Source organism: Lepidochelys olivacea (assembly GCF_965140295.1).
Source record: "Lepidochelys olivacea isolate rLepOli2 genome assembly, chromosome: 4".
Lineage (NCBI taxonomy): Eukaryota > Metazoa > Chordata > Testudines > Cheloniidae > Lepidochelys > Lepidochelys olivacea.
Genome location: NC_140414.1, coordinates 21,845,687 through 21,869,518, shown reverse-complemented (window position 1 = coordinate 21,869,518; position 23,832 = coordinate 21,845,687). Strand labels below are relative to the sequence as shown.

Genomic DNA, 23,832 nt, shown 5'->3' with positions numbered 1-23,832 from the left:
GATTTACACACAAGTGCCTTCCTGAATTGGGGCCTGAATAACTTACAAAGTCAGGGCAGCTTTGAATCAAACCAATATCCGAAATTCATTGAAGAAAACTAGATTGCGTCATATTCAGACATGTCAGCTTCCCATGTAACTGCAGTGCAATATGTTACGCTCATGTGATGCTTTCTTTTTCAGATGAAAAACCAGTAAGGGTGGAATCCACTTTTATGCTCTGTCCAGCACCTGTCCTACATAAAAGTGGCCAGTAAGTACTTGGTGAAAGCTTTGTTCTGTATCTATATCCACTGATGCAGAATTTAATTGTGTGGGGTTTTGGTTAAAGGCAATTCTATTTTTCTTCCTTGTGTTATTTCCCTGGTGTATTTTCCAGCTTTGGAATGGGCTTTAAATAGTCAGCTGCGTCCAAACTGATTTGGACGGTGCTTTAAAAATGAATATTCAGCTAGTTTATTAAACCCTGAAAAGGTCTGGCTTGTCATAAGTTTTATGCAGATTAGCTACTCTTTAATAGGACTTAAGATGCTTTCGTCTGGATAATCTTTGGGCTCATTGTTAAACCTCTGACATTATCAGTGACACTTACAAGCTATTATTAAAATTATGTGTCAAGATATGTACCACTGCTCAACATGTAATGATAAAAGGAGGCACTAATTTAACAACTGCAGCAGTCTTCTAACAACATCATGGTCTAAACCAGCCTTATTCTAGATGTCACTGGCTGTACGTTATTTCTACAGCCTTGAAATCTCCACCTCCCAACTTCAGACATGCCCTAGGCTTTTAAGATCACTTTCGCTTAAACTTAATTTCTTTTACTTAGGTTTTCTGTTTAATGCTACCATGCTCATCAGGAATCAGAACTGTGTGGTGATTATAATTAGCTGTCAGGCCTTTACACTGTAAGAGGGGGAAGACTCTCGGACCATTAACCCTTAGAGGAGACAACTACTACAGTAGGAAAGAGGAGTTTGGGATGAGCTTTCTGTTACTAAGCCAGTACTCGAAACAGTAGTTTACTGCCTTAGGGGGCTTCGCTGGCCCTGCAGCATGCGTTTAAAATGTTTCACTGAATCAGGATGTGTAAGGTGCTGGCTTATCTGCAGCCCATGAAGGATCCACTGTCACACCCAGAGCCTCTTTCTTGGCACGGTTTTACTTCGCAAACACAAAAACACCCTGGGCTACAGCTCTCCGGGGATTTTCCCCTTTGCCTTTCTCAGCCCCTCCTGTTTCCGGACCTTTGGTAGGATCCTTCTGTGCTCTTTTAACTGAGCACTGCCTGCCAGGGCTTTCTCCTCTTTTCTGCATTACTCCAGCTTCCCACTGCCTCCCCTCCCAGGGACTTTGGCAGCTTCTCCCAGGGAACTTCTGCCATGCCTGCCTCTGGCACCTCTCCTCTGCTTACTGACTGCCTGGCTCTTTTTAGCCCCAGGTACTGCTCTGCCTTACTAATAGCTGACCATTGGATGCACATCTGTTTTGTGTATTGAATGGCGGTTTGGAGGAGAAAAGTTGCAAATGAGTAAACTAAAATACCTTCAAGGGATGAGCTGCAGTGGAGGGGTGAGAGGGAGCTTGCATTATTTTATAATGGTGGAGAAATGTTGAGAATTAGGTTTTGGGGAGAGGGGATGAGTTTGTAATCTGGTTATGATGATGTCCTGGCGATGAAATTTGTTTTTTCATAACTGTATGTGATGTTGATGTGTCGTAACCAAGATGTATGTCTGTTAGAGCTGTTCTGCTCGGATATGACTCCAGTGTAATTCCCACTGACTTCAGTGGAGTTTTGCTGGCATATCACTGGAGTAATGCGGCAGCCAATAAGGCCCTGAATCTGCAGCCACAGCAAAACAGATTTTGATCTTGGCTAAGATGAATTGACATCATGCAGAGCTATGAGAAAACCAATTTGAGCATCAGGAAGGCATAAATTAATCGGGTTTAAAAACTCATCCCTTCCTCACCAAGCATAGTAAAACTGGAGTAATGCAGTGGTAACTCAGGCCCACAATGTAGCATAAACACACTGGAAATCCTGAACGTGTAACTAATCACCACCATAGCTAGTACTAGCCTGACACTATGGCAGTTGAACATGAAATGCACAGAATATTGATCGATCAATATTAAAACACAGTGTAAAGTATTTGAACATGCTGTATTTTTGTTGTTCAGGAAAGGGCTTGTTGGGCTGTGAAGTGTCACAGCAGAAGACAACATGCCATATTGTAATTGCAAGGCAAACAAAGTACCTAACTGCAGGGCAGTTCTTTCCAGCAGCGTTCAGAGGAAATACAAGCTGTAGATTAAAATATGTACAGATTCGACATAGCACCGCTTTGGAAAAGTTATCCAGCTATAACATGTACGTCCAAAACACTGCATGGAAGAAAAAGTCACAAGTTTTGGCTTAAAGATAAGCAGTACGCGGCAAGTCAGAAGATTGACAGCTATGAAAGAAATGTACATATTTGAACTCTTGACTTTCCATTGGCACAGCTCAGACTGTTGTTGGATACCTCCCAGTAATTCCTTATGTAGTGGATCTAATATTACTTCCTAATGTAGCAGCAATCTGCATGCTGTCTTCTGGAGTTCTTTTTAATGGAATTAGAAATGTTATATAGATTAAGTACAACAAAATATCAGACTAAGTTCATTTTGTAATTTAACTTGCCTTGAGTTGTTTCCTATGTGGATGCGGGGGGAGGGGGGGAATACAGTAGTTTCCCGCTTCATTTTTCCTCTTCGGTACTTACACAATCTTTAATTCATCAGCCTACAAAAATTAAAAACGTTTATAAGTACGGCAACATCTATACGGAGCTTGAAGAGGCAAAAAATTCTTAAAATAAATCCATTTGGTTGGCAAACCACTGGTTTTATTGGATTAATGCCAAACATATTTCTGTTCTCTCTATATCTGGCTGCTGGCTGTAGTTTGTTAGATACCCACAAAATACTGCCTGGAGATTTATAATGTGGCATTTCTGACAAAGTGGTACATTTTTAGATAGCAGCATGAAGCAGGGTGATGTGGCAATGTCAGCTGATGTGGCAGTGTGCATACAAAATTCCTCTTCATCACAGTTACAGATGGTATGCAAAATGAAGTTTGTACCCAGATAAACTTTTTTTTTGGTAGGTAGGTACCTGGTGTGCTAAAAGGAGATGTGACTTGGGATTTTTCTGTCTGTAAATATGAAGCACTGTGTTATGTGTAACTAAGAGCTCAGGGTGAAATTCACACCTGGGCAGAAGGCATGAGGCCTATGCACCACTTAAGTCACCATGAAGACAGCTAAATTGGGACTTAAATTCACTGAAAGTGAAATTCACCCCTGAGCAGAGGAGGTCAGCAGAATAGGTATGAGTTTTACATGAGTATTTCTGTTTGATGATTCTTGTTACTTTTTCATTTAAAAGTGAGTTGAATTGAAAACAAAAACTGATCAATAACTCAGAGCAGTTATAGAATCTACATTTAGGGCCAAGCTAGCCCCTGGTGTAAACTAGTGGAGTTGAACCATTCATTCCAGATTCACCAAATTGGCACAATTTATATGGAGGTATAAATTGCCATTTGCCCTACATTGGATTCTCTGTCCATAAGGGACAGTTTTAATTCCTGTTGAGGACTCCATAGGAGCCCATCTGGTGGAGTGCACTGAACCCCATCTGTCCTGACTGTGCTTCCTTCCCAAGCACCGTTATCTATGTTTTGCAGTGTGCTGGTCCCTAGTGGGCCTCCTGGTAGGGATGGAGGTTGCATTCGCTTTGTGACACAGAACCTTCCCTCTCCCCCAGCAGATTTGGGGCTTTCAGGGACCTGTGCCTGAGTTTATGTTAGCTGATGCTAATATAAACGCTGGCTGCTTCTGCCCAAATGTCTGACCCTTAGAGTTTTTTAAAAAAAAATGATACCCAATTACATTTTTAAATAAAATATTTGAAAACCATCTCCCCTTCTTTTTAACTGCCGAAGCCTGAACTTAATTTTCCATGATTCTCCTTTTGTAGCTGCAGGATATCATAAGCAGCTAAAGCAGAGCAGAGATTTCCCCTTCCTTCCTTCCTTGCTGTAGATATTTCTGATGTCATCCATCCTTGCAGAGAAAACCCAGAGCCTTTGACTCAGCTTCTCGAAGGCTTGCACAGGAGGAACTGATGTCTGTTTTAAAATAAATTATTGTTATTAATAGCTCTTTTTATTTCTACTCCTTTAATAGGCAGGGTTTCAAATGCAGGCTTTGAAAATATCTTTGTAGTTGTACCCAGCACAAACAAAGGGTTCCCATTCTTTGAAGTCAGTGGCAAAATTCCCATTGACTTCACTGGGACCAGAGTCAAGACCATATTTTTCTACCTTTTTAGCATCTTAAAAAGCTTTTGAAGTCATCTCAACTCAGCTTCCGCATTTCAGCTGATGTGTATGCAGAGGAGATGGCAATAATAAGATCAAATAACTTTTAAATTGAAGCAGTGCTCCCACACAGTACCGTATTTTATTGAAATTAAACAATCTGAGTAAATATCTACTGACATAAAAGTTCAATTTCCTGGTTTACATGAGTTATGTATACTCTAGTTTCTCGCTGAAAGATTACAGTAATAGATTTTGGATGTACAAGCTCTTCAGGCTAAAATCCTGCTTGGTTTACTCATGCAAGTGTTGCTGTAAATAGGGCAAGCAGGATTTGGCCTGTGCAATGAATTCCAGGCTTTTGTTTAAATGAAAGTAATTGAGAGGTTGTAGAGTAATCGTTGCAATCAAAATAGACTGGCAGAGAAGTACAGGGCTTCCCATAATGCAGCTGCAGCATCATTGGCATGCTTCCAGAATGGATACTGTGCTTTACATATTCTGCATTTAAACTGACACAGTGTATTTGTACTTAGCTCATGCCATAAAGTGAAATCAGAATGTAGGTCTCAGTTCAGAGGTATTTAAGCATTTAAGTAAATTTAAGGTATTTAAGCATGTGCCTAACTTTAAACCCATTGAATAGTTCTGTTGAAGGCATGGTGTTGCTCACATATTTAAAATTGGTTATGTGCTTAAGTGCCTTGCTGAATAGGGACAATATGCATGCTAATAAGTGTGTGTGTGTGGGGGTGGGTAATAGTGACAAAGATAAAAGAAGGGATCTCTGAAAGGTCTGATCTTTATTTAATAATTTTATTAATGATCTTGAAGTGGAGCTTATTTATGTAATTCTCAAATGACTGCATAGGAAAAAGATTACAATGGCATTTAAAGACTTTAGAAACAGTAGCAAAAATAAGAAAACAAAATTCAATTTGGGAAAATGCAAGCTAATGTGTATGGGATGAGATAAAGCAACATACAGATGTTCAGTTGGTGGGAGAAACCGAAAAAAGCAGCAATATTGAAGAGACTTAGAGTGATGGAAGATGGCAAATTTTTTCTGAAATTACCCGGCAGCCCAAAAGGTCAACTCCGTTTTGAGTTGCAGGCCCAGAGGCACATCATATTATGGAGAAGTGAAATGATGATAATTCCTCTTGATACAGGTCTACACCTGGAGATGTTGCATTCAGTTGTGGGAACTTCATAATCAGAAAGCTACTGACAAACTAGACAGATTTCAGGGAAGAGGCAAGGGATTGACCTGTGAAGAAAGGGGATGTAACTAGGAATAATGGGCCAAAATTAAGAAAGAAGAGGTTTATGATAAATATCAGGACAATCTTGCGGGCAGCCGGAGTTATCAGACTGGCATTGCCTAAGGGAACTGGTGGAAGCTGCATCACTTGGGACAAAACACTGATAAATGTACAGAAGGGAACTAACTTGAGTTTTCAGGGAGATACGTTGGCTGATGTACAAGGTGGTTTCCATCTTTAAATTATGTGGGCCAGATTCTGCCACACCCTTCCATTGAGTTTCCTTTACTCTGTATATTCCCATTGATTTCAGTGGGATTCCTTGTGGAGTTAAGTACTGTTCAGCGTAAGTAAGTGGCAGAATCTGTTTGCTTTTATGAACAAAGCAGAGCACCAAAATTAAGATACATTTAGACGTACATTGGTTTGTCTGAGTGTAGGGGCAGCCTTAGTACTCTTGCTCCCTTGAGCTTATGGAGACCTATTTGCAATGCAGAGATAACATGGTCTGACGGCAGTGCATGCTGTGGTTATAATGGCCTGACTTGCTCTGTCTTCAAGTAATGTTGGCTTCATTTTTAGGGTCTTCTCGCTTACGATGTCCTGTCCAAAATGAATCGCGATAGTGGTCTAAGACAAAGGGAGAGGAAAATCCAAGTAAAGTGTTGTTGTGGTGGGGTAGGAAGATAAAAGTTCGATTGTATGTATCCCCAAAATTGTACTTCAGTTCCAGTTTTGGAACATCTTTCTTACATTCAAACCTTTAGTCTGAAAAACACTTACATAAAGAGGCATGCAGGAGAGGGAGGCTTTAAATTGTTACAGCTGATCAGTTTGTTTTTAATATATAGTGACCAGTTTGAAGATCATTGGAAGGAGCACAAGATAGGATACTTTTTCTGGTAAATAATTGTAAAGGTATTTTGTACAGGCGTCACCCCAGTAATTAGCTAGAGAAAATGAAACAAATTATCAAGTAAAACACAGGAGGTCATTGTATCGCTGGGGCTCTTTTAAAAAACTTTTATAATAGTTAATTGTCCCAAAAGGGCAACAAACGTGGTGGAAAATGATTTTGTGTGCTGCTAAGTTTGCGTGAACCAGCTAGTGCTCAGCACTTGGTTTGATATTTTTGATCTGCAAGTATCAATTGAGAACATGCTTTTAGTTGGATATTAACCAGACTCCCCGACAAGAGGAGCTTGTGTCATTGAAATCTTTGTTCTTCCTGTTGACAGCAGCTGCTTCGTTTGTTTTTTCACTCACTTTTGAATGCTTGGGAAGCTCAGAAGGACCTATGAAACAAAAACAGCATTGTGCAGCCTTACACTGCCATTCCTCAGGTCCTTAATTTTAATGTTTCTTTCTTTTGGGCCATCCCTCTTCATTCCCTCGACCATTTCTTTGTAATTCAGTTCTGTCTCAATCCTTTCATATAAAAAATCACAGAAAAGAGTCAGAAAAAAATCTGAGTTAAATAATACAGACAAAAAGCCTGTACATTAGTTATAGAGGATTTCAGAACATAGCCTAATTGGGACTTTGAAGTCTAATTTTTTTCCCATTTCCAGAGTACAATATCTTACAAATTTCTAAAAGTGTTTTCTAGGATGAAAAACAAATATTCTACTGGCATTTTCCCTTGAAATTCAATGATTTCTCCTAATTTCTTTTGAACTGATTAGGAAATAAGTCCTACTTAGTCTTATTAGGTCCTTGATGGTTAAGGACCATCTTGCTTTTCCTTTTTGCAGGTTCCCCCTTTTCTCCTGATCTTTGTTGTTTTTCCTTTATTTAAACAGTTTGTCCTCAAACTCATTTATTTTCTTTTCTGTTTTTTGGCGGCATGTGACAACACAGACAGGCATATGTATTTTCTCACCCTCTGGTCTGTAGTGAAAGTTTGTGGGAATGTGCTACTTGCATCCCTGAAGCACAGATTTAAGAAAGAATTAATTGCTCGGAGCAAAAGGTTTACTGGCTTTTTGTTCTGAGTCACATCTGTAAAAGGCCTTTCATTTCTGGGTTGTATTTTGTTTAAAATTTCTCTGAAATTTATCAGTTTATTACAAAATTAAAAAAAAAAGATGAAAATCAATGCAAAAAATTAACTTCACAGTATTCTGGGTAAATATTGATGTTAATATCTGGGGACAGGAGGCCAGAATAAAACCAACAAATAGAGACAAGTAAGAATATTGAAAGTAAAAGCAGTTTGAGCCTTTATCTTTTTATTTTCTTTTTAAAATAGTTTACTGTTGTTATGCTTGATATAAGGGTCTTCAGTACAAATTCCAAAAGATCTAAGTACTGTTGACTCTCTCAGCAATTTTTTCAAATGGTCTCTTCTAAGGCCTGCTCTCGCTCCTGCAGGCCTAGAAAATAGTCTCTCCATGTCAGCCTGGTGGGACACTGAGGATGCAGGAAGCAGCCTGGTTCATAAACACATCTACCCAGTGATCCAAAACTTGGGTGAAAATTGGTTTAAAAACAATGAAGGATAGCTTTTGTAAAACCTGGGAATGCTTTGGGAAAAATTGGTAAAAATGGAAAACGAAGGGCCTTGCCTATCTAGCGCTTCAAAAAATGCAAATTTAGTAATTATGAAAGGAGCCAAATTAATAAACCAAGTTATTAATGTTATTATCTGGTATTGACTTAACTTTTAGAGACCTCAGCTTAGATTGGGGTTCCATTGTGCTGGTCACTGTGCAAACACAGAGTAGAGACAGTCCCTGCCTTGAAGAGCTGACAATCTACATTGTCAGGAGAGAAAAAGGGTGGGGGAAGGGAAGTCCCCATTTTACAGATGGGGGAATTGAGGCATGGAGAGATTTTAAATGATTTTCCCAAGATCACACAGGGAGTCTGTGGCAGAACTGCAAATTTTACCTACATCTCCTGAGTCCTAGTCCACAGAGTAAAATCCTTTATGCACAGAACAATTACAGCTCTGCAGTCGTCAGTGATGCCAGCCATATAATGCACCAAACTTTGACCCAGGGGAGTTTAATTATAGGGGTGAAAGGGGCTTTCAACCTCCGTGACTATTCAGCCTCTCTGGTATGGAGAATTGTGCGTTTTTGTGGGTCTGAATGTGAATGCTGCTTCACTAAGGGTATGTTTACGCTGCAATTCAAAATCTGTGGCTGGCTTGTGCCAGCTAACTTGGGCTTTTGGGGATCGGGCTTTGGGGCTGTTTAATTGCAGTGCAGACGTTCGGTCTTGGGCTGGAGCCTGGGATCCAGGACCCTGCAAGGTAGGAGGGTCCCAGAGCTGGGGTTGCAGCTCTAGCCTGAATGTCTACACCTCTATCAGACAGCCCCGCGAGCCCGAGCTCCGTGAGCCTGAGTCAGCTGGCACAGTACTATATTCTCAGCCCAGCTCTTAGGGTATGTCTAATTGCGGTGTAGACATACCCTAAGAGCTGGGCTGAGAATATAGTTAAGCCCTGGAATAGGCTTTCAGGGGAGGTTTTGGTGTCCCCGTCGTTGGAGGCTTTTAAGAACAGGTTGGCCAAACACCTGTCAGGGATGGTCTAGGTTGACTTGGTCCTGCCTCAGCACAGGGGGATGGACTAGTTGACTTCTCAAGGTCCCTTCCAGCCCTAACTTTCTATGACTGTATGATCAACTTGTGTCACAAAGGGTACCCAATAGCCATTAGGTGACAGTGATTTTCCCTCACTATTGAACTGGGCAGGATTGAAATTGGTGATGGAGCGTTGAAAAGCTCTGTATCTCATTTGCCGCCTCTTGAGCTGCCCAGTTCCTGCCTTTGAACCACTTAGTCCCTCTTCTTCTTTCCCTTTCTTTATATTGTATTGTTTTACACCATTCTTCAAATAAGAAGTCCGGCAGATTTGAATAAGTCTGCATACCCCTGGATTGGAGTGTAGGTAGTAGTACATACTTCCACACTCATGCCCTGGGAGAGGAAGGCATCCCTTTGCAGGAAGGGTGCTTCAGTTCTATTGAAATGAATGGGAATTAAGCACATGCTTAACATTGAGCAGGTCTTTTAAAAACTTTTCTGAATTGGGGCTACAGAACGCCGACGTGGTGGTGGCAGCTCCTAGCTTTACCTGGCCCAAGGAATGGAATGATCTCGGTGATTTCTGAACTCAGGGGTTTCTGTAAGACATTGAGGCCCAGAGCCTATTTATGTACCTGACTCCCATTGAAACCAATGGAATTTAGACACACTCTGAGGATTTGGCCCAAGTTCTGTTCTGACACTGTTCTATCCTCTATAGTCATAGCTTCATTTTAATTGAAAACACTTGAAAATAATATAGTGAAAGTCTCTTTAAAATGAATTTATTTATTGCCATCAGCAATGCCTGTCTGCTACATTGAGCACCTTGGACATTTATTTAAAGAAACAATGCAAGAAAAACAAAACCAGCAGAAAAACTCCCGCAAGATTCCACCCCAAACCCACTCCAGTAACTGGGGCTGTCTCCACCAAACCTCTGTGCCCAGTAAATGAGCTTTCTGTAAGTGGAAGCATACAACTCTCACCCCACCATTGCTTTGTACTTCCCTTTCTTTATAGTTCCTTGAAGCCTATCAATGAAAAGTATTGGTATTTTGAGCCCTGCTTTCTGATTTTGAAATCTAGTCTCGGGGGTTGGCATGCAGCACCAGATTTAAGAGGAAGAGTAGGAAAACGTGTGACGTAAAGCCAGACACAGCTGAGATGTGTGCACGGGGGTACTTGATACGGTGACTGCTCCAGTCTGGTTTTCAGACAATTGTCCTCATTGTCCGGCTATTCTGGAAGAAGGACAGGAGACTGGATGTGGTTTAATGAGGCTGCACTTTATTCCTAAATGTCTGGGAGTACCCGGCAGATAAAACTGGACAATGGAGGTAATTCCATAATCCATAATTCCATAATCATTTACATATAGCCGGGGGGCTGCTGGCAGCCCTCGCCCTTACTCATCTTGTGAACCCACTGCTGGGACCTCACCAATCCTCCCTTCGAATGAGAGTTGGGGTGGGGGGGAGACTATAAAAAGAGGGGGAGATTGACTCAGAGGTGGACAACACCCTCCCCCCACCTCGCCATTTCCGGACCTTTAAAGAATCCTGCCTTTAAATCCTTTCCCAGTCTGTTCTGTCTGATCACCGGATCCATTCCCCGTGGAGCACCCGCACTGGACAGCTGCCCCAAGCTTACCTAATGAGTCACGATATCATTATACCCCCAACCCACTGCGGGGAAGGTGAAACCCCCCCACCTCGCGTTGGCCAGGCTGGTGGTGAGGGGAAAAAATTCTTTTTCTGCCTCCTGAGAAAGGAGCAATTAGCATAATAGCCACAATTGTTCATGATGAAACCTGGCATTTCAATTACTTCCAAGCTGGGGAGGGGTTGGGTTCTGTTCAGCCTGGTCCAGGTGAAAAACAAGAGGGCTTTTGCTGCACAGTTGTGGGCATAAATAGCCCTTTTCTCTTCCTGGCATCTAGGTTGGTGTCCCCACACTGACCAGGTATGGAGCTGTCTCCATGTAGCAGGCAGCCCTCTGGCTCCCCCCCACCTTAAAGGGGAACACACCTTTTCCGACAACCCAGACAAAAGGGCGCCACCTACTTAATGTGCGGTGAGGTCATTCGCAGTCAGCCGAAAGGTGTTCCATAAACTAGCTGGCAGGGACAGTTGCTGCTGAAGGAGACTGGCTTCCCTTTTCCATCCCCTTGGACCCTTCTTGGAAATGAAGCATGTCATATCTGTGCCCCATTCCTGCTTTCAGTCACACTAGTCTGGGAGCCAGAATTTTAAAATTGCTTCTGAATTTAATCTCCTGCATAACAGCAGCATGTTACATTGGCCAGTCACATTTGTGGTAAGTTCATTACACAGGCAGACTGCCACAGTAGTGCTTGTATCTTCTGGGATATGTATAATATATGCTGAACCAGAGCAATCCATCCTTTATAAAGTTTCTGACTTGGCTCTGCTCAGTAGAACTTTACTTCCCAATTACTTCAGATTACTCGAGCAGTAAACACTTTAACAATTACCTGTAGATGTAAACCTCCTGTTTCTTCCTCCATATATTAGTGTATTATTTAAAGTGTAGTTGTAGCCACGTTGGTCCCAGGGTATTCTAGAGACGAGGTGGGTGAGGTAAGACCTTTTACTGGGCCAACATCTACTGATGAAAGAGAGAAGCGTTGAAGCTCACACAGAGCTCTTTCTCAGGTCTGGGACAAGTACTTGTCTCTGTGTGTATGATTTAAAGCAGCAGAGAGACCGCTTCTTTTGTGTCCTTAAAAAAACACCTAGTGTACGGCTGTTTTCATGGGATGTTAACATGTGGCAACCATTTTGTTTGTAAGTATTCAGTGTATCACTATCACTTCATTGCCTTGTGGTTTTGCTTTGTTTTCCTTATTTTTTTTTTTTTTGTGTGGGTGTTAAGAACTCCTATGAAAAGAAGAAGAAGAAGAAGAAAAAAAAAAGGGCTGCCACGTAATGTGACTGATGTTTAATATGTTTGCCTAATTAACTTTTGGCTAAGGATTCTAACCCATTAAATAGCTAGTTAATATATGTTTCGAATAAACACATCTGGTCCTGCGATGAGTGAAGGTTCTGCCTGTGTGGGGGTGACAGATGTGGCAGTCTTTTCCCCAGTTCTCTTTTTTAAATAATTAACACCACACTGGTGAAGTAGCCATAGACAGACCGCCTCGAAGCCAGCTGTTTAGTCTCAGAGCTGTATCTATGGACATGTGCCTCATCTCATTAGTCTGCTCTGTCTATTGCGTTCCCTCTTCTTTGGCATTTCAACAAACATGTTTAGTCCTCAGAAACATTTTAAAAAAACAACAACTTTGGATGCTTGGATTTTGGTCTGAAAGGCAGCAGGGAAGGAGGGAATATACATCAGGCCACCCATGGGGCAGATAGGCCTGGCCTCTCAAGCTTTGGAGATTGTTTGGAGATGCCAAACAAAGGGCATTTGAACTAGTCCCGCCCAGGTGTTTCATTATTTGGAGTTGCTGAGATGGGTTTGGAAACAACAGTCTTTGAAAGACACAATGTCTTGTGTTAGTGTATTTCTTTGTTTGATATGTGACTGTACTGCCTGGAACAGTTGGAAATTCTTATCAATTTCAGCAAAGAGAAAAACTAACATTAGCTGTATACGTAAGGGATTGGACTTCGCCGGTCAAATGTTCTTTGATTTTTCATATCTCCATGTTGGTGGTGGTTTTAAAGTTCTTTTTCAGTAAAGGGTGGGAGGAAAAAAGGTCACTTGCTGGTCTGTTTATTTAATTTATGTATATATTTTGCAACAGGCTAATTTGCACAAAAATAATTTCTTAAAGTGAGATTTAAATTCATGTTATCCAAAGGGCATGGTAAGATTTATTCTTACTTTCAGAGGTCCATGAACCCTGATCATTGCATGTCCGTACCCTAATGGTTAACATGCAGCTGTCATTAGTTCTAGTGATATGGGCTCAGTCTGTGACCTTTGTTTTGTAAGACATCAACAATAGCACAGCTGCCCCTGCATAACTGGGATCTCAAACCTGCAATTTGGCAAGAAGAACAGAACAAATTGGATAAATATACATAAACGCATTGAGAAAGAAGGAAGAACAGAATGAACCAGTGCATTATTCTACAACTCGTTTGATGGGGATGATTTAAGTAGGCATATGGTATAGTTAATGTGCTTTCAAAAACATTGGCCTGATTCTTCACGCAAATATGTAATAAATATCTAAATAAAAAGAGAGCTGATACAGTATCAGTAGTTCTCTTGAAGGAGACATAGGAATGTTTGTAGAAGTGTGTGTGTGTGTGTGTGTGTGTGTCGGGGGGGACGTGATGGGGATGTCACATAGATTTAGATTCCCACAGAAAGTGTCATTAATTTACTTTTGAGATTATGCAGTTGTTTTCTCACAACATTGTATGCTTAAAAAAGCAAGGAAGTAATAAGTTAAGACAACCATCACACCCAACACGATACCCATTTCTAAGCTTTAGTAGCCAATTGTTATCGTAAGGCTAGACCACAACCCCCTTAAAATCATCTTTAAACCTACACACTTTTTCAATTCAACCATACTGTCACCTTTAACACACATATTAAAGAACTGAAAACCACACGGCAATGCACATCCTTAATTTTGATCTTCTAATGCTACATTATTTAGTAACTTAATGACAATGGTAAGTTAAAATTAGTCTTCGTATTTCAGCATTCCAGATGGAGAGTGAATTCAAAGCAGATTATATACTCCTTTTTTAGCTTATTAAAAAAGCACTCCTATATTTAAATTGTGATGCTTAAAAATATCAGATCAGCTAATCATCACACAGTACTTCACAAAACTATACAAGAATACTATTCAAATTTTATATATATATTTACACACACACACACAGATATATAATTTCTATATGCATTGCTAAACACATTAGGTAATTATGGATCAAATTCTCTGCTTGTATAAATGGGTGCGACTCATTTAGCGCTGCAGCAGTTAACGCTCGCAGAGCATTTGACCCTGTGCATTTAAGAGACTGGAGTTAAATGTTGTGTGTTTATTTTAGCTTTTTTTTTTTTTTATTACATGTAACATCTAAACAAGAAGGGTGAGGATGTGAGGCTGGAGATAATTAGTGTTCTTTAGTGGGCTTATTTCTGGAGTAACCATTTTAAATGACAATATTCTGAATACCCCCCCAATTTTTTGCCCTGGTTGCAAAAATGAGAATTATGAAGAGCACACATCAAATATGAAAGATGAACCTCAAGGAATAAACAAGATAGGAAGTTGGTTGTAATCTGTTGTTTTGGTTCAAGGACCTTTTTGAATCCTATAGGAACAAATGACTGAATGCTTCCTAGGAAGTGCTGAGCATTATCTTTTTTTGAACTGTTGAACTCCTGCTTTGCTGGATTAGTAGTGTTAATGTAGCCTAAGTGCTTTTTACTTTCTGAGTCCAGTTTTGCCCACAGAACAAAATCCCTCATTAACTTCAGTGGGAGCTGCTGAGTGCTCAGCACTTTTAAAAATCAGGTCATTTTATGTGCCGAAACCCGGGTGTAGGTGCACATTTGTGAAATTCTTAACCAGATTGACCACATGTATTGTCAGAGCTGCCTATCCAAAACCTACCCAATCACCTTTCCCATAGAAAAAATGATCAATACAAACTGATGATTGGTAAGATTGTCAAGTCAAGACATGGTTTCTTGAGCCATGGTCTAACAGGTGCTTCCTTAAGGAAAGCAGGTACCCTGCTCTACTGAAGGGAGGTGTCAACAGCCTCCTGTAAAACTGGTTTCAGCACTTCCTCTCTGACCCTCACCATCCATGAAGTAGTGCGAACCAAGATCATAGGTTGTTGTCTGAAGTTCCCCATTTACCTTCAGAACCTCATTGGGTGAAACCTTGCCAAAACCTAAGTAGAGAAAACATTCAGGCACTGTTTTGCTGCCCTCCAGAGCCAGATAGTTCATACCTGCATGAACTATCATTTCCAAAAAGGAACATGAAAATTTCTCATATTAAGAAAAACTCGTCTCTGTCACTAACAGTCCAGCAGCTGGAGGGATTCCTCGATGTGGGTCTCTGCTAGAAGCTATGGTGCGGGTGCCGAATGCCTTGAGCAATTCTGCAGTGTATAACTTCAAAATCCCTTTTATTCTGGAATCTGTCATACTTGGCACATGACTTCGGTCACTAGGGCTTTAGCTGCCTTTTCTTTCAAAGGCCTCCTGTACCATGAATGTTGAGGACAAAAATTTGGAAGAGGGTGTTTGTGTCAGCAGGCGCTCAAGTTGTGGAAACCTCCCCAAAAGCAATTTGGGAGATTAATTTGAGCTGGAAGCCAACAGGGAATTTTTTCTGAGGGCTGCAGGATAGGACCTAATATCTATTATAAATATTAACTTCTGAAATATTTTAAAAAGGACATTTAGTTTGACAAGATTAGATTATAATGGGAAATATTCACAGATGGAAACATCTTCAGTGAATTGTATAGGCATGCTGGCTGTTAAAGACATGTGGATCTTATGTTAAGATCACTAGTAATTTCTAATGCAGTCCTTCACTGTCCTCACTAGGGCACACAGTGTTCCCAATGCATTAGGAAAGACTGCATGAGCAGAACTAAGTGCTTAATATTATGCAGTGGCCATAGAATCTTGAGCTGAATTAATAGACTGATTTAACATAATAATGACTCTTCATAGCATGGCACTGCAATTTCCCATGATTCCATGAGATCAGAGCTATTGCACTGCTGTCCTCCAATTCCCTGTGTTAAATTCACAAGTGCTACCAAGCGAGGAAGTGTTTAAGGACCTTTGAACTTCTACCAATTCCACCAGTATATCAAACAGTCTGCAGTGGAAGCTTGGTATTGTTGGGACTCCACTGGGGACACAAGTTACGCTTTGGTAGTGTTTTTGCTCTGCTCAACTAGGGGGTGGGAAAAGACTGCATTCCGTTTTTAATTCTTTAAACGTTACGAAATTGAAATCATTGGCTTTGCGTATGGGGTAGGTAGTGTTGTTTTGGGAAAAATTCAATATTAATTTTTATACCCTCAGCCAGTGTCAAGAATCTGAGCAAAAATATCACCATTGTAGAATATTAACCATGTGCAGTACTGTCGGTGCTCACTATTGAGTAAAGTCTGTCCCAGCCTTCTCGGACACAGTAGAAACATATCAAGGTACTTGCATGGTTTGAAGCACAGCTCTGTGGGAGCTCACTGTGCTCCACTGCACCTGCAACGTTTGGAGCTGCAGCAGGGGAGCTGCACCAATCACTCCTCGTCCTCGAGGCAGGGAAGTGAGACAGCAGGAGCAGAAGCTTCTGCACCAGGAAGGAGAAGATCGGCAGCCATTCAAGAGCTTGCAGAATGGAGGTGTATGCTGTTACCTCGCAAGCCAGTAGATCTCTTGATTGCACAACCTGCCCCCCCCGGATACACTGTTCTTCAAGTATCGCTTTGACTCTTGCGTCCTCTGTTTATTTTGCTGCATCATGTGCCTATGCAGTACCTCCTTGCAGTGGGACCATGATTTGTCCATAGTTTCGGACAGATTAATGGAAATTTCATAAATAGTTCTCTGAACGACTGCAGATTATGGTCAGGTTTTCAAACTGACAACCAAATCCATACTAGTATTTTTTGACAAAAACATTGAACAAGTAGTAACTCTGAGTTGTACTGCTTCAGGGCAGATGAGGGACCACAGTGTGATTCAAGGAATCAGAACGTGGTCCCTGATTCCTTACTTGTTCCAGGAAGTAATCTGCTCCAGCCTATAGCTGCTGCTGATTTCCTTTCTCTAGGTGTCAGGCACCCGATATTGCAAAGGCTTCAGTAGAAGGTATGGGTGCTCAGCTCTTCTGAAAAGCAAGCCGCTAATTCAAGTGCTTAAGCATAGGTTTAGATCCCTAATTAATCTATTCAAATTTGAAAATTGTGTTCTATAACAGATTCATGGAGCTGGTTTTACACAGATATGAGACCATATTTTCTCTGTAAGGAAGTGGCCTTTAACCAGTCGAAAGGTGTCAGACTCAATCAAACAGGGTAGTATTGGTGAAAAATGGAATCTTCCAAATATATGTTCCTTTAGAAACAGTGTTGGGGTTTTTTGGGTATGTATGTGTGAGGTTTTTGTGTGTGAGAAGGACAGATGTATTCAGAGATTTAAAATGTCAATGGAGGGGAGTGAACTGAAGGAGACAACAGCCAAGCCTGCAACTGATGTGTTTCTTTATAATGGGACCATTTTGTGTGTGTGTGTGCACACGTGCGTGCACATTAAACAAAAACATTTGACATACGTCCTCATCCTGTGATTAGATCCACCCGTGTGGACTCTTGCACTGTCAGGGATCTGATTGTGGGGCTGGGACCATAGTACTGAACAAGATGACTTGTCCCGCTAAATCGACCGCAGATCACTCTCCCGTCAACGCCTAAGAGAAATAATAACATGCCGTCATTTAGCTCAGCCAAACCCTTCCTCCATCCCAGTGCCTGGTTATGAGTGTGACACTCTCTCTCTCCTGACTTCTAATATCAAATATAAGGTAGAACTACATGCAGTTCACTGGAGGTAGTTGCCTTAACAAAATCCCCCCTTTTTAATGCATAAATCTATTCCCCCCCCCAAAAAAACTCTGTGCAGCGTTTTAGCTCTTTTAATGCTGGCACTTGATTCCAAAATATCTTTAGTCACCATAATTTTAATAACTTTTTGAGCAGTTGCCAGTTTAATTTTCAGTGTGTGAAAATTGGAGGTAAATTATTTATTACTTCCAGCAAATGTCTTTCATGATTTTATTTAATTTTTTCATCTTTTTTAATGGATTGTAAAATGGCAGTCTTTTATTGGATACTCATAAAGTAAGGAGCAAATGAATACTTTGCAAATAGGTTACTGTGGATTGAAATGTCAGCAATATTTCACAGGATATGAAATTCCTCAGACCAGAGCTGACCTGACATACGGCAATGGGCCATATTCCTCCTGTGTAACCATAAAACATAGCTGGACACAAAGAAAAAAAAAAAGTTGGGACTTCTAGGACTTTTCAAGTTGCATTTGTTGTTCATTATTTAGAATAGTGACCAGTGGTTATGACTGTTGCAGCTGAAGTTGTAAAACACTTTCCATTATAAAATCTTGTTTACCCTGAACTGCCTGAAAAAGGAAAAAAAGAGTCTTTTCAGCTGAAGTTTTCCACGTGTGGTATCTGGAAAAGTTCTGCTAAATCCTCATCGACTATTTTGGAGCACGGGGGTGAAAAAAATATGCCTTTTCCCATTCTAAAACAAGTTCAGAAATGTGAACTATTGGGAAATTGCACCCGGGACCTACGTAGCAAAAAACACGGTTTAACCTGTGAATACGTGCACACCTAGCTAATTGTACATCCTTATTGGTTCAGTGCTTACAAGCGCCTCAGGCCCATCCCCTTGGGCAGGTGGCTAAAGGAGGAGACCATAAGACAGGAGCAGCACTACTGGATAAGTATCCCACTTAGAAATCACGGGAATCAACTGTTGTTATTTCTTAGCCTATAAATAGTAGATCCCCAGGAGCAGAGCTTGAAGGAGCCCAGCAGCTCCTCCACCAGCCTCTGGAGGCTCACTCCAACAATCCCACTGAGCAGGCTGTGCATGGGGAAGCGAGCTGGCTTGCAGTGAGCCAGAGGAAATGGCAAGCAGGGCTTGAGGTCCATGGTTGGGGCCAGTGGACCTCCATTTCTGAATCTCTGATGATTGTCCCTTGGGACTGCTGAGATAAAGTTGCTGTGGTAACCTTATCATCTACAGTGCCGGACTTTTTGTGTTTTTTAACTAGAGCAGACTGGAGCAACTTCTAAGGTTTTCAGAGTTTGTTTTTGTTCCCCATTGGAATGAAAACAAAACCTTCCAAATGTTCTTGCGAAAATGGAATCCTGTCCAAATGTCCACTTTCAATTCAGGAGGAAGTGTCATGCAGGCTGGTGTTTTAGGCCCAGGTTCAAGTCCTTGCCCTTCCAAATTCAGAGCAGAGTGGGATGTGGGTCTCCTATCACCCCAGGCCAGCTCTGGGCTATTGAATGTGAGAGTCTCTTGCTCTCTTTCAGCCCTCGATCCATAAAAAGATTTTTCAAAAATGTTCCAAACAGCTTTTTATTTTAACTTCAGATCATTGTAGTTTTTTCACTGTTTCCATAGTTGCTTATAAAGATTGTGGGACAGATCCTCCGTTGGTGTAAATTGGGTTACATCATTGATGTCAGAGTTATGCTGATTTACACTGACAGAGGATCTGATTCTGTTTTGTTTCCTTTTTTAAAATTTAACAGACCCTACTTGTTCTGATGCTACTTTTGTCCTCAGTATGTTATTTCTTCAGTTGGTTTGTTAGAGAGCTTCTTGTCTGTTTTATGTGGGGTCATGTTTGGTAAATGTCTATATGTTAAGTGAGTGGTGTTTGGCAGCTATGAGATTCCAAATGTCTAGGAAGAAATTCTAAACAGTACTAAAGTAAGGAGCTGAGCATATTGGGCTAAATATAACTGTGCATGTCAGAAATAAACTTTCAAAGGATGTAACTGTCATAAGTTGATATTTGAATGTACAGCTAGTTACTTGGGTGCACTTAGATATCCTTAGATTGCGAAGACACAAAAGCATAGACGGTCCTCCTTAAATGTTTGGAAAGCAGCTAGCGCACTGTAGGTGCTCTCAAAAATAAATAAATTAAATATTTGTTTGAAGATCAGTGTATCTGTTCAGATTTACAAAACCACTTGTTCTAGCAGTCAGGCATTTGCAGAAATGTTACCTGGCAGTTTAAGTCATGTGTTCTCTTTAAGCTTCAGTCATGTGCTCCCTGGGACGAAACCTTTAGTAAAGGTCTAAACTCTATAGCCAAGATTTTCAAAAATTCAATAATGATTTAGGGTGCCTCAGCTTTGGGTACCCCAACCTAAGACACCTTTAAAACAGTTAATATGTCATGTTAATGTGTGTAAATCTTTTCTCTTGGGTGTTTGGGAGGGGGTTGAAGGTATAGGTTGATTTATTGTGAGATTATTATCATCATCATCATCATGACAGTGGACTGGCACTGTGTGTTTATGGCCAAGCATGTCAGAAATGTTTTCTGGATTTCTGGATTGTGAAGGGCATAGGCAGATACCAAAAATCAAAATAAATACAACATTGCTTATGTCCCTCAAACATGACAACTGCAGGAAAGAAATTATTTTGTATCTTGACATGTTGATAGTTTTGAGGATGAGACAGTTATCTGTCTGAGTTCACTCTGTAGCTTCAAGAACTGAAAGAATATGATCAACTCCTCTGAAAATCTTGGATGGCTTGTCCCTGCAGCTGTATATCAAGAAGTAAGCTGATCTAGAAACTGGTTCTTCTGAGTTGGTTAAATTTGAGTTGATAGCTGATGTGTTCAGTGAGCCTGTTGCTTGAGATTTTTGTCAGAGCATTTGACAGCTCAAGGTTGGTGGAACATGCAGCCTGGCAAATGGCACTAGGAACCTGATCCTGCTCAGATTGAAATCCATGGGGATTTCACCTTTGGGCCTGACATAAATGTAATCTATACCTGTTGTAAGGACACGACATTGCCATGTAAAGAGACTTCATTGTAAGTGGAAATCAGATCTTTTGTCTTCAGTATGGGAGAAGGATTAAGTCGTAGATAGCGTCAATAGCAGCCTTGTCAGCAGTGTCCACACAAGAATACGGGGTGCTCTTTATTTTAATAACTGGCTTTTGGTTTTGTTTTGTTCTGAGTAATGTAGGCCATGACAGGAAACCTAGAGTATGCTCCCATTCAAGTCACTGGAAAATTGTGTCTTTGACTTCATTTATCCCACTTCTGAGATCCTGTTTCCAAATCACATTTAATAATAAGTATTTATTCATGTACCGTGTCATTTGTGCGTGAGATGCGTGGTGCAGTCTTCTGAAACCAAGCGTAGGAGCCTGAAACTCTGTCCCTGACACCGGCTGCTCACCACAAACCCTGTGTGGCCTGGGGCAAATCATTTAGGGTTAAAATTTGCAAAACTGGGTGCTTTCAGTTCTGCTCCTAAATCGCTATTTATGCAATTAAGGGATCTTATTTAGGTAACTAACATTGGCACCCAAGTTTGATGATTTTGGCCATACTCTTTGCCTTAGTTTTCCTGGTTTGTAAAGGGGTAGATAATAATCCTTGCCTACATCTCAGGCATGTCGGCAGGACTAAGTCGTTAGGCTGAACTGCATGTCCCTCATCTTTTCTCAGCGAATTGCAGTCTGCGTGCCCCTCGTGGTAGTAAGCCTGCTTGGAGCAGGTACACAGAAGGTCACCATCTGTATACTGCTAGGCCTCTTGACCCTGCTGACATGGGTCACAAAAGGTGTGGGTGGAACCAGAACCCTCTGGAGTTGTGCTAATTCAGCACATTCTCTGAGCAGTCCCTTGCTGGCAGGGCTGGAGTTTAAAACCGCCATTCCTGGTGGAAAGCAGTGATTGCAGCTCATAGCTGCCCATTCTCACTCTGGGGTATGAATCCCTGCTTGAGCTCAGCTGCCCCAAAAGGCACGACTGGATGCCCTCTGCCCCTAGTATAAAAGTATTAGCTATTATGTAAGATTTTTTCATATGTCCTGTTTGGTTAAAAGGAGTTTCTTGATCCACAGTGTGTTTCTTGTAATGATTGGAGAAACTTCTGTACCCTTCTAGAGTATTTCTGCCATCTTCAAGTTTCCTGTGGTGTTCAAAGTGCTGACTAATGTAACCAGAACAGAGCTTCACCTATTCGTAACAACACTGTGTGACCCTACTATGTTCCAGCAGATGCTCGTGAGGCTCCGGGCTAGGAAAACGTGCCTCAGGAATCACAAAAATGTGGAAGCTGCAAAAGCCACCACCTGGAAAAAATGTTAAAAAACCCCATAAGAAATCTAGGGAAAGAACTGGCCCTTCCAATTACTTGTAGATTAGAGGCTGATTTAAAAAAAATCCAACACCAACAACATGCATTTCCCCACAATGCAGAGAAGGGGAAAAAGACTAAATGACTGAATGTTGCTTCAAACACTAAGTTAGGGCAAAGTTTAAGGGGTTTGATTATAGTCTTTAAGGTTGGGATTTTCAAAGAAACCTAATAGAATAGAATTAGGCACCCAACTCCCAATTCGGTGTGTTTATGAGACTGTCTCTCTCCCCATATATTACTACAACAACTGAGCTCATCTGAGGTGTTTGAGCTAACAATACCCTCCTTCAGGTTGTTCTGCAAGCTACACCTGTTTGCTCTTGAGGAGAAGAGAATGTTTGTGTGTTTGTGTGAGGGGTCTGGGAGCAGAAAAGGGAAGACTAGTGTCGGAAGGGTGCCTTTGAGCTGGGAAAAGGTTGAGGGAGGTGCTTTTCTGGTTGGATATTTACAGGTGTTGCCCATGTCTAGGAGCCTTGTTTTGTGGTGATTCTAATAAAATAATTACATATTCATGTCTTTGTAATGAGTTAAGAGTTTTTAAGGTAGGTGTAATTATAGAAGTGAATAAATAAAGAAACAAACATTACCAAACATTAGATACACATGCAAAGAAGAATACATCTGCAAAGATTCAGTTGCTTGCATGATTTAGTTTCTGATGTGTTTATTTTCTAGTAGCTCAGCTGAAAAAATTAGAACCTGGGTATATTACTGAACTTTCAGTTACTAGGGTTGAAGATGGCATTCTGTCATTTTTTTCCTCTTATTGTCATGTATGTCTTGGATTGCCACTAACATATTGAACAAATCAGCTAACTTCCAGAAAGTACAGAATATGATGAAATACCATTAGAAAGTTTTACTGTCGTAACACACACGAGTTTGGTAGGAATGAAAAAGTTGGCAAGTCCCAGAAGGGAAAGACTCAGGCGAAAAAAAGAACCAAGAGGTATTCCAGGCTCACATTCAAATTTTAAAAATAAAATACATGGGAAAATCAAGCAACTGAAAACAGTTTGAATCTTTCACCCATAAATCTATAGGATGCAGTAAAATTTATAATCCCAGGCATCCTTGCAGTCTCCTTGCCAAATCCAGGAGTTCTCAATCCTTGCTCAGTCAAAACTCCTGTTGATCTTAGTGGGAATTTTGCCCATGAAAGGACTGCAGGATTTGTCTTAAAAATAGTAAACAAAGAGTTGAGAGCTCTAAAAATGTAACTTAAACAAATTTCTAATGTCACTGAAGATTAAAAAAAATATTTTAGTGGGTATATTATAGCGCATGTTCTCAAACTTTAAAATCCTAGCGTGTTATATTTAAAACTCAGAAGCATATGGAGGACCATCTTTGGAACTTTGATCATTGTAGTTGCATACTAATACTGCATTGTGTTGCTATACTTTAAACCAACCTGCATATCTCCTGTGTGTGGCCCCTACTGGTTCATGCATCACAGTTTGAGAACTGCTGCTATAGTGTCTCCGGTCTGTGGGTGAATCCCTGGCCCCAATGAAGTCAATGGAAGTTTTGTTAATGATTTCAGTGGAGCCAGGATGTCACCTTATAGAGTATTAAACCAGTCCAATGGCTTGACTACTTGAAGATTCCTGGACCCATTCTATTCTGTTGTGGATGTCTATTATATTTAAAAACCAACCAATCAAAATTTCACT

The 23,832-nt window shown here is 40.8% G+C and overlaps 1 protein-coding gene across 3 annotated transcripts in view; it reads left to right on the top strand.

The window, feature by feature from the left end:
• ANTXR2 (ANTXR cell adhesion molecule 2) overlaps positions 1-23,832 on the top strand; it is a 173,594-nt gene that overhangs the window by 45,712 nt on the left and 104,050 nt on the right. For all 3 annotated transcript variants that reach the window (XM_084627183.1, XM_084627184.1, XM_084627182.1), the window contains one exon: positions 184-253. In XM_084627183.1, the coding sequence (XP_084483309.1) occupies positions 184-253 (70 nt within the window). The remainder of the gene's footprint in view (positions 1-183; positions 254-23,832) is intronic.